The sequence below is a fragment of the Hesperophylax consimilis genome, chromosome 7, assembly GCF_061612785.1.
Source record: "Hesperophylax consimilis isolate HC1 chromosome 7, BYU_Hcon_1.0, whole genome shotgun sequence".
Classification (NCBI taxonomy): domain Eukaryota; kingdom Metazoa; phylum Arthropoda; class Insecta; order Trichoptera; family Limnephilidae; genus Hesperophylax; species Hesperophylax consimilis.
The window spans coordinates 39015900-39027145 of record NC_142842.1 but is presented as its reverse complement, the minus strand read 5'-3'; the positions used below and the strand labels follow the sequence as shown (position 1 = coordinate 39027145).

Genomic DNA, 11246 nt, shown 5'->3' with positions numbered 1-11246 from the left:
TGATATTTTTTTTTTTTTTGGAATTATTTTTTTATTTTTAATAATATGTTTACATGGTATATAATTCATTTTACATCTTGGGTTTTTTTACTACTCTTCCATTGAAAGCATTTGCTTGTGTATGGAAGGGGAATATGTATCAAATAAAAATAAAGTTCCTCCATTTTCCTATGCTAATACATACGAATTTAAGGCTCCATAGTAAGCGTTAAAAAAAGTAGAAGAGGGTGGTTTGAAGGAGAATTCATACTCTTTTTCAAACCCTCTTCTCTGTAGTAAATACAAATGTTAGAGGGAGCGCACTAATATAAAAAAATACGATAATAATCAAATGAAAATTGTGAAAGCTTAAAATCATTTAGTTGTAAGTATGTAATAATAATAACATGGCATTTATATAGCGCAGTTTAGTGTCATTTCACTTCAAGTGCGCTTAACTACTCGTATAACAAACTTTAAAAAAAAAAAAAAAGATATTATACTTTATAGTGTTCGTTGTATTTTGGGCAATATCCAATGATTTTGTGGTGTCAAAGTTTTTAAGGTCAAGAATTTTTATTAAAATTTTAAGTACATACGTACCTATCTCATATTATAATAATATTTAAAGATTATTTTAATATTATTCAACAATATTTTGATAATAATAATATTTAAAGATTATTTTAATATTATTCAACAATATTTTGATAATAATAATATTTGGAGGATTTGTGAGTTGTTTTTGTGCAAAATCACCTCAAGGGCGCTGTACAAATATATAATACATTTCTACAATGATCTGTGTTATTGCTAACTATATATGGAGATAATATACAGTACAATACTTACTGGTATATTTAATTTAAGGGTATGAAAGCTTAAAAAGGTAAGTTTTTAGTTTAGACCTGAATTTTGTTGGACTTGTTATGGATCGTAGTTCTGGAGGGAGTTTATTCCAAGCCTTTGTCCCAGATGCTCGGAAAGCGCGATCACCAAACTTAGTATTTGACTTTTGCTTAGGTTCCATCAGTCAGCCTAACGCTGATGATATTGATGATCTAAGAGTTGACTGCCTCAGACCAGTGTTTTCTGGGATGCATAGTTCAGAGATGTAGGGTGGGACCATTTCATTGATGGATTTAAACACCATCCAGCACAATTTGTACTGGATTCTTTCAGGGCACTTGAGCCAGTGAAGGTTACAAAGGTTTTCTGAAATGTGCAAATATTTATAAACCCTGGTTATGAGCCGTTCTGCTGCATTAAACACTGATTGAACTTTCTCAATTTGATATTTTGGAAGGCTGGCATAAATGCTATTGCAGTAATCGAGACGTGAGACTACGTAAGAGTTGATAAGTAGTTTTGTTGCTTTTGTAAGAAGGTTTCTTCGGACAGACTTGAGCTGTCTTAGGTGAAAAAAAACAGTGCTTCCAGTCCTATTTATTTGACTTTTAAACGAAAAGTGCGAATCTAAATTGACACCGAGAAGTTTGACCGTTGTTTTTGGGATGATATCGCTGCCGGAATAGAAATAGGTGAATCATCTATGAAATGTTGACATTTGTTGGCCGCCAAGAGAAACTCAGTCTTAGATGGATTCAGCTTCAGCTTGTTTGAAGACATCCAACGAGTAATTGCTTCTAGACATTCAGTTATACGGATCTTGAGACTATTGATTTCGTTTGGAGCGCAGTAAAAATAAACTTGGTGATCGTCAGCGTAGCAGTGAGACAAGAGACCAAATGACTTGATTATTTTGGCGACATAATTTATAAAAAGGATGAAGAGAAGTGGACCCAAAACGGATCCCTGGGGTACTCCTGAAGAAAGTTTTGCGAAGTTAGACAATTTATTTCCAACCCTCACGGGCTTGTAAACGATTGGATAGATAGGATACCAGCCAATTTTTTATGTCGGAAATCAAACCAAATGTTTCCTCTAATCTCCTAATGAGGAATTTGTGATCAATCGTGTCAAACGCTGCACTCTTGTCTAGGAATGAGATAAGTGATAACTCTGTGATAATACCTGACTCTAGGGCAAGAGTTATGTCTGATAGCATACGAAGTTGTCCGGTTTCGGTTAAATGGAACTATCTGTATGCAGATTGACGATTTGCGAATAATTAATTTGAATTCAAGTGACTGGTTATTTGTGCAGCAGCAATTTTCTCTAGGATTTTTGAAATAAATGGTAAGTTTGAAACGGGTCGATAATTACCTAAGTTATCGTCGTCTAGTTGTGACTTTTTTAGTACATATTGGTGTAACTGCAGCTGACTTGAGTGGTTCAGGAAGTCACCCGTGCTGAGTGATTTATTAAAAAAGGTGAACTAGGAATGGAGCTAAAACAATAGAACATTGTTTTAATAACCATGTCTGTATAGGATCAAGACTGAACTGTTTATTAGGCGAGCTTGAAATTATTTTTTTTACTTTTTCCAGCGTTGTGGGTTTGAAGGAAAAGGAAAAAGGAAGGAAAATTCCTTTAGAATTTACAGTGAATATTGGCGGAGGAGCGTGAGATGATTTTTCATTTTCGGTAATTACAGTCTTTATTGAGTTCCAGAGACGTCGCGGGTTGGTTCGCTCGGAGTTAATCTTTTCTTTCCAATACTCTGATCTTTTGGAATTTATTTTACTCATATAGTGTTTTTGAACAAGGATCCACTCGTCTCTTGTAGTTACAGAAGAGTTTTTTCTATAGGACCTCTCTAATTTCCGCATAAGTCTCTTCTGGCATCGACATTCATCATCAAACCAGCCGTCAGACTATCGAACTTTTTGCGTTTTTGATGTTGTTGGAGCATATTTATTTAACAGGCATGAAAGTGTTTTATTATATGTCTTGACAAGTTCGGTAGGGGTCTTTATTTTCCAAATATTGGGTGTACATAAGAGAGAGGTCTGTAACTCTTCCATAAAATCACTAAAGCTAAATTTACGCCATTCCTTCAATACAATTGTTCTATATGGTACTTTAGGTGGGTTAAAATCAATATCAGTGCAAACAAGCCGATGGTCTGACAGTCCTATATCACGAATATCTGCTAAAAGCGGTGGATCATGGTGGATAGTGTATGTATTTGATTAACAAATTAATTCCTAACTTTCTGGAACCAGTGAGACTGGCATCTCCAATTGGGTGTGTTTTGAGGCTGAAGGTAGTGGGGAGGGGAAGGTTATGAAGTACCTGACTATTCAGATCAGGTCTTCAAACACGGCTAAAGCCATTTTTAGTAATGTTTCGACCCTGAACGGTGGTCTTACACCAGGGCGATACTGAAAGTATCGACCAGTCTGAAACATGCTACAATATTCAGATCTGGTCTCCAAACACGGCTAAAGCCATTTTCAACTTTTTGATCCTGAACGGTGGCCTTTCACCAGAGCGATACTTCTGGGAATTATGACCAATGACATGACGGGTGTGGTTTCGAATGATTTTTGATAGAATCGCTTCCCTGTTCGATGACGTTTCAAATCGATTATCTCGGACTGTATGATGATTTTTGACAGAATCGATTCCTTGTTCGATGACATTTTAAAACGATTTTCTCGGACTATGTGATTTTTTGACAGAATCGATTTGTTCATGACTCGAAATATTTCAATGATCGAAGAGATCGAGTAAATAAATCATCGAGATTCATCGATTGTGCCCATTGCTATCCTGTTGTCGTTCCCTGGCATAAATAAACCACTCTTTCCCTGGCCTAGATAATATTGAAATCGGTAACATAAATAAACCACTCAGCTGGTAGGTATCTACCCTGGGCCCAATAAACCACTCTCCCTGGGCGTTTCACGTAAAAGTAGGTGGAATTCCTCTTACCTACCATAGTCACGTAAAAATAAATGCATCACTAACAAAAAATTATTAGCTTACAGCAGTATTTCCTTTTGGGAACATCGTTCCTCCTTATCCTTTTTTTTTAGACGCACTAAACGCCGTCCGTATCTGATAAATATGTATATATATATTTATCAGAATATACATAAATATATATATTTTAATTATAGAAATATACCGTGTCGTTCAACATATTGTATCGCTTTTTTGTTATTGAATGGGGTAGGGAGAGTGGTTTATTTATGGGCGTAGGGCGAAGAAAGGATCCCTGAGTGAACAATTTGTAGATAAGAACTTGTATTTTTTATTCCATAGAAGAAATTTTATTTTTTATTTAAATAGCAACACAATTCGCATGCCGCTTTTCTTACTTCAAATAAAAATATATTTTCCGACCTTGTAAAATTTGATTAAATACCTTGATATTGCCCTCAGATATCGAGGGTGACGAAATAAACTTTTCAAATGAATGTATTAATTTAGAAAAACCAGATAAATTACCTTAGGGTGAGTTGCGTTCATAAATATAAGGTTATCTTTGAGCCCTTTGCCCCGTTTTTCGTATCTCCGCAACATGGCGTAGACTGAGTTGGCAACAGCTCGAATGACATTATTCCGTTTGCATTTGCCAAATATACGCTCTGTAACATGTAGTTTGCATGACGCTCTCTTAACAGTCATCACCGTATATTTATGAAAAATGCAGGAGTTTGTTCTAACCGTGTTTTCAATAATAGCTTTTTTGTTTGTGTTGATTTTATTAGTTTCATTGGGTAAGCATGTAAATCTTAATTTTGCGCCGTAAAGTTTAGAAAAATAAATAAACTAACAGATCCGTCGTATTATAATTTAAATTTAACGTGTTCGTAGGCTGGTTCCTGGTTTGGAAGTGTTTTCTTTCCCGCTTCCGCTTTGTACGAGAACTGTTGGGTGGATCGTCAGAATCTTCGGCAGTCGCTGCTGACCTCAAGGAAAGTCGGAGCCGCATGAAAAAGGTCCGAAAGGAATAAAACTGCATAAGAAACACCCGCCAGTTAGCCAAAAAGTAAGTAGGTACATAATCTGTCAAAATCATCAACAATCGGAAAAAGATTCTGAAAGAATTGACATTGTTTGCCAAACTTTTTTGGCAATGCTTTGAATTCCTTCAAATAAATTTGATAAGCGTTCCTGATGTATTATCAAACAGAGTTATTAGTTTACCAAATTAAAAATAACAAACTGAAACAACAGAATCATGGATTAATTTATTGATTTCTGTTACAAAGAGAACTCCATGTATTTATTTGGTTTTTAATTCAAACCAAATGTAGACAAAAAAGCCAACGAATTGCATAATTGCTGTTTTTCACTTTTGTCTATCAACAATCATCAATACGGTCGTACTCGCATTTTGCATGTATATTTCTTATCTTATTTGAATTGAATCCTCGGTATTTATTTTCAACAGATCGGTTGGAAACAACGTTCTTTGTATTCTGACGAATGAATATAAATAGTAAACATTCATCTTACTGTACACGTGTTTTAGATCACCATGAACATCCGCTGTGCACGCCCCGGGGACCTGATGAACATGCAGCACTGCAACCTGCTGTGCCTGCCGGAGAACTACCAGATGAAGTACTACTTCTACCACGGCCTGTCCTGGCCGCAGCTCAGCTATGTGGCTGAGGATGAGAAGGGACACATCGTAGGTAAGATGCAAGCAAGCTGCTAAAGAGTTGTACAAGTTGCTGGACTTACGGTAATGCATCCATTATAGGAAACATGTTTTTTTTCTTCATTTTCGTATTAAAAAACTTGCAGTTATTGTAAATGACCTATCAATGAATAGAAAACTGGTTGTTACTCCTAATGGCATGATTATCCAACTGCAACCCCTTGACATTTCAGTTAAGATTAAATGCAATGTCTGTTATAATCTACGCATTCATAGATGGCATTAATCTAATTATTTTATTAAAATACCCTTTTGACAAGTTATGTTTTAAAATAGATGAATTATTTGTCTGTATAAAAACTCAATTCTTTCAAGAATACCATACAAATACAATATTGTATCGGTGATTCAATCCAAAACTATTTATTCATATTGCGTGTGTACGTGTGTAAACAAATAATTTATCTTAATATTTTAAAGCATAACTTGTGAAATGTATTAAGTATTTTAATACAATAAAATAAATGTATGAGTATTTTAATAAAATTATATAATACTTGAGTTACCTTGTAAGGTCCACTGTAGAGGGGGTCAGTTTTGTGGTTGATCCCTGCTCCTCCTCGAACCACACCTTCTTTCCACAAGACAAGGTCTCCTTTTCCGTATTTGCGTGCTACCTTTCGCCTTTTGTCGTACTGCACTTTCATCCTCTCAGCAGCTACTGCCATATTACGCTGAGCCGCCTCACGACACTCAGCTACCTGCGCCTCCCTGGAGAGATGTTCTACACCGACATCCTCCTGCGTGTCAGCAAGAACACTGTTCTTGTGACCAAACATCAACTGAAATGGGGTAAACCTAGTACTGGCATTGACGGTATTATTAATACCCCAGATGATCTCAGGTAATCCTACATCCCATAGATTTGGATCTGCGTCTATTTCGCGCGTAAATCTTTCACCAAAATAAACAAACGTCACTGTCGCAATTTATTTGGATATATCCCACTTCTGAATTTATAAAGCGATAAATCAAAGTCTTGGACACTTTTGGAAGTTGGTGTATTATTTATTTTTTACACTTTTAAAATGGCGGGTGATATCTAGATCCGTATTCGTCAGAGATTGCGTCGAGAAGAGCCCGCCAACCAAGGGTAGAGAGCCTAGCTACCCTTCCAGCCGGTCCAGTGTGGCCACCCGCAGCATATTATGAATCTTCCCAGTGTGTCCGGGGTTGGTTGTTGCTTTTACAAATTAATTAAATTTACGACCCCTATGAAGGCACAGTGGCGGCTCTTCTAAAAAGGTCATTTGATCAATGACCTCCCAAAAATGTGCTGCAATAGTATTAATATAAAAAAGGATTTAACAAACTACCTGACGATTAATTTAGTTTTAATATTTGTGCAGATTCATGCGTTTTTCGATTCATTCTCCAGTGCCATCTAGCATCCAAATGAGAAACTATTTCATGTACCTACCGTGGGTCACTTTAAATTTTGTCCCAAAACCATCTCCTTTCTTTCTCTTGGCTATACAGACAAAGGAGGTAAACACTATCATGTCTGACTTATGCTTAGTATCACACATAGTTTATTTTTAAGGGGTTTTTGGACATAAAATGACACTAAACTGCGCTATATAAATGCCATGTTATTATTATTATTATAACCGCGGTGTGATATCTACGACCTAGGATTATTAAGGAATTAGAGGGAGTCATGAAAAAATGTCAGTTGAAAGTTTTTTGTGTGATAAACGATAGCCATCTTGAACTTGAATATTAGTTTTCCAAATTATGTTTATCATTCTTGACGTAATTTGCTTGGAATAATTTAAAATGTCAAATTCTTAGGATATCGTATTGAAAGAAAACGCAAACAATTCATTGAATCATGACAAATGTATTCAAATAAAGTGACAATTAGTTTATGTTACAAGAGAGAAAAATAAAGAGGTTAAAAACGAAAAGTTATAATTCTTGTCAGTGGTTTTGCAGGTGCAATAAAATGAACCTATAGGTACTTTTGCTTTCATCGTTTACTTTTTAAATCTGCTTATAAACAACTGAGGTTGGAGTTAATGATTTAAAAACTTTTAATAGGAATCTATCAAATGAAAAAAAAAAAAAAAATGTGTAACTAGTTAGATAAATAATTTTAAATTAAACAATATTGTACTACCTGCTTCAGAATTTGTGAACCGGCAAATTAATTACATACATTGGCGTTTTTTTATAATATTCACTACGCATTAGCAATATGTATTATTATTTCATATTCGGGTATGATTTGAGATTTTCACTGCCAAAAGTATTAGTGATTTGTTTTTGGGGTATTATGCCGTGTTGCGCTACCTCCTTCTTTTTCCAACATTTCGGACAGCATTGCAGTGTCCATCTCAGGGCAGATGTGTAATCTAAGGTTGTGGTGAAATGTGTGCTTATGTATGAAGATGTGATACCGTGTTGCCAGCTCCAACCCTCTAAAAACCGACATTAATGTATAATTTTAAAGTGGTTTTCTGCGTTTAGTTCTGGTGTAGGTAGCCGCCAATTACCGGATACCAAGAACTACTAAGCTTAGCTCCAACGTCTCTTTCAATATTTACGGGATTTTTGTGAATTTCAATTGTCTCCGTAATCCGCCGTGCTTTATAAGTTTTGGGTCTCCCCAGGACTTCAGGAACAAATCCAAAGTAATGCCCGGTTTCAATTAAATGCTCGGCAATTGCCGATTTGTCATATTCTTTTTTTTTCAATTGACCATCCACTTCTGGACTCCTACAGCCGTCTCTGATTATAGCGCACGTTGTGTTTAACCTTAACCTTTTGAACGCGTTAATTTTCTCCGTCTTATCTATACCCGTACGCGGCACATATTTTCAAATACCTATGCATGCAATGTCAAATTATAGCATTCTGGCATGATTTATTGGACTATAAATACAGAACAGATTATTCTCCACGATATGAAAATAAATCCTCGTGTGTCAACACTCTTAGATGTTTATAAAAACAAAAACATAAAATTTCATACAAAGACGTACCGTATCTTTTGAATGTGGTCCCGCCATTCACTCGGCGTGTGTGTACTTAGGCCACTGCGTTGATAGACACAAGTGGGACACTATGATCACTTATCATTTTTAGTTATGAAAAGTTGTGAATGACATACTAGTACTAACGCCATCCGTTGACAAAAATGTAAACTAAAGGACTAAAAGGCGCGAAGAGGCGCACTTGATTATCGATTTTTTTTTATGAAATACAATTTTATTTTCGAAAAATTCTTGTAGATGTCGGCATCGTGATAGTTCTACGAATGTCCAAGTGAGCAAGAAATACATTTATGACGAAAGAGCGCTGGAATATCGGCCGTCAAAGTTTCCGTATCGACTGTTGATACAGCCGCATGTGAGTATAGACTTTTTGCCGTAACAACAGTTGATACGGCCGCGTGCAAAGAGTTAATGAACCATTCATCTCATTCGAGGATTGGATATGATTAAGATTTTCACAGCCAAATATATTGATTGATATTTTAGGTAATAAGCTGTGTTGCAGTTTCTCTTCCTTTAGCTAATGGTTGGGAGTATCTATTTTGATAATGAACACAGCAAGGTTTTCATTATCAGATCATTTCCTACAAATGTCCATTCATCCGTAGGAAATGTTCAAATTCTGAGCTCAAAATTGATTCGAAATAATTTTTATATTATATTTCTGTAAATGTTAATTTCTTTTATTTATTATCTTGGAATACAATACCCAGTCCTCGTCATTGAACGTAGATTACATTATGTTTAACATCTGCTCTTCTGTCTGTACCAGGCTATGTGTTGGCGAAGATGGAAGAGGATGGCGAGGATAATAAGCATGGTCACATCACATCACTGGCGGTGAAGCGCTCGCACCGCCGCCTCGGCCTCGCGCAGAAGCTCATGAACCAGGCCTCGCAGGCCATGGTGGAGTGCTTCCAGGTAACCCAAACAACCAACCAACCAATGAGTGCTAGATACAATTGTCACCCTGGTGAGAGATCACCATTCAGAATCCAAATGTTGCTTGCAATGGCGTTAGCTGTGTTTGGTGATCGTATCTGAATAACCAGATATATCCCAACCTTCCTTTTCCCTCTCTCTTTACAGCCTCACAACATACCCCAATAATTGGCAATGCCAGTCACACTGCCTTAGGACGGTTGGGACTCTAGTGGGGTGTTCATGGTGTTAAGTTTTAGTATGTTATTTTCCTGATCTCTAGTGCTGCCGTGGGGATTTGTTAAAATTCTCACCCGACGGTTGTGTAAATATATATTTTTTTTTGTTATTATTACTTGGTGAGATTATGTGCAGACCTTAACAACACGAACAAAAAAACAACCCATCGGTGATTTCAGGGGCCTATCTCCATTTTACACATCTTTTTGCTTCCCCTGTAAAATTTGATAAAACTCACACAGCCGGTGTTGTAAGTGCAACGACTATATAGGTGACCTCTTTGATAAGTCACAGATTTATTTATTTGATAAACTCATATAGCCGGGTGTTGCAAGTGCAACGACTATGTAGAAGACTTCTGTGATAAGTCACAGATTTATTTATTTGATAGAACTCTCATAGCCGGTGTTGCAAGTGCAACGACTATGTATATAGGATAGCTCTGTGATAAGTCACTGATTTATTGATACTTCACATCAGTTTATAAGTCTGTAGTTGCTACCCGTGTGCATATTGATTATTTACCTACCTGCATAGTGTTAAAAATATCAAATCTCAATCTTATCTATCTGAGCCAGCAATGATAGAGTTACGGTTTCGCAATCATACTTGACAATACTCTACTGACAACTTTCAAAGCCTGAAAAGTTATTTCTAACCATGTCCAATAATTATGTATTTACTCTTTCAGGCCAAATATGTATCTCTCCATGTGAGGAAAAGCAACAGGGCAGCCCTGAACCTCTACACCAATTCCCTTCACTTTAAGATCCTGGACATCGAACCCAAATACTACGCAGACGGGGAGGACGCTTACTCCATGCAACGAGACCTCAGCTCCTTCGCTGTCCGCAACGATCAGCTCATGGAGATCAAGTCTGAGTCTGCCATCATATCGCAGTGCTGAACCAAACAAACCACCCCCGCTTCAAGTGTGATCAAATGTCATCACAGAAAAGAGATACCACTCAAACATATTATTTCATCAGTCTATGATTTCTTGACTCCAGAGATCGATATTTGAAACCTGATGTGGGCAAACAAAATAATATAGAGTACATTTGCAACTTGTTCCCGTGGTAGATCATCTCATTATCGCCCTGGTGAAAGGACCGGCATTCAGAATCGAAATTACTTACGCCGTGTTTAGTGACCAGATCTGAATAGCCAGGTACTTCCCAACCTTCATCTTACTCATCTCTGGATCCTTCATAGTTCCACTGGTTCTCGACTTTAGCGTGACAATCATATTTTAAGCAGAGTTTTAAACCAATGGTTGGAGTGGTGTCGCTTTCCTGTGATGTGTTATTCGAAAAATTATGATTATTATAATTTTAGCATTGGACAATTTTAGTGAAGATGTTGACAGTGTATGATAAACCATATTATTGTATGTTGTGTATATTGCGCGATTATAATATACTTCTTATGTTATTTATATTGTGAAACGATTCATTATTAACTCCCCACATTGATGTAAACCCATATCCGTCATATTTGGAGATTTTCCTGGAAAGACGCTGGTG

General features: G+C 36.5%; 1 protein-coding gene across 4 annotated transcripts; it reads left to right on the top strand.

The window, feature by feature from the left end:
• The first annotated feature begins 4187 nt into the window (after window positions 1–4187).
• Window positions 4188–11158, top strand: LOC149422740 (N-alpha-acetyltransferase 10-like). Of its 4 annotated transcripts, none has more exons than XM_089633488.1 (5): window positions 4188–4344; window positions 4708–4882; window positions 5369–5534; window positions 9332–9480; window positions 10412–11158. In XM_089633488.1, the coding sequence occupies exons 3-5, from the start codon at window positions 5375–5377 to the stop codon at window positions 10625–10627; spliced, it is 525 nt and encodes a 174-aa protein (XP_089489614.1). In that variant the 5' UTR covers window positions 4188–4344; window positions 4708–4882; window positions 5369–5374; the 3' UTR covers window positions 10628–11158. The 4 variants fall into 4 exon arrangements, with proteins under 4 accessions (XP_089489614.1, XP_089489616.1, XP_089489617.1 ...); XM_089633490.1 differs by having other exon boundaries at window positions 4708–4886; XM_089633491.1 differs by having other exon boundaries at window positions 4708–4890.
• The last annotated feature ends 88 nt before the right edge of the window (window positions 11159–11246 follow it).

What these genes read in the sequence shown, in the direction of transcription:
- LOC149422740 (XM_089633488.1), top strand. Translation starts at nt 5,375, where the DNA reads ATGAACATCCGCTGTGCACGCCCCGGGGACCTGATGAACATGCAGCAC. An exon ending in TGAGAAGGGACACATCGTAG is followed by an intron (nt 5,535 to 9,331) that starts GTAAGATGCAAG and finishes TGTCTGTACCAG; the next exon opens with GCTATGTGTTGGCGAAGATG. An exon ending in CCATGGTGGAGTGCTTCCAG is followed by an intron (nt 9,481 to 10,411) that starts GTAACCCAAACA and finishes TTACTCTTTCAG; the next exon opens with GCCAAATATGTATCTCTCCA.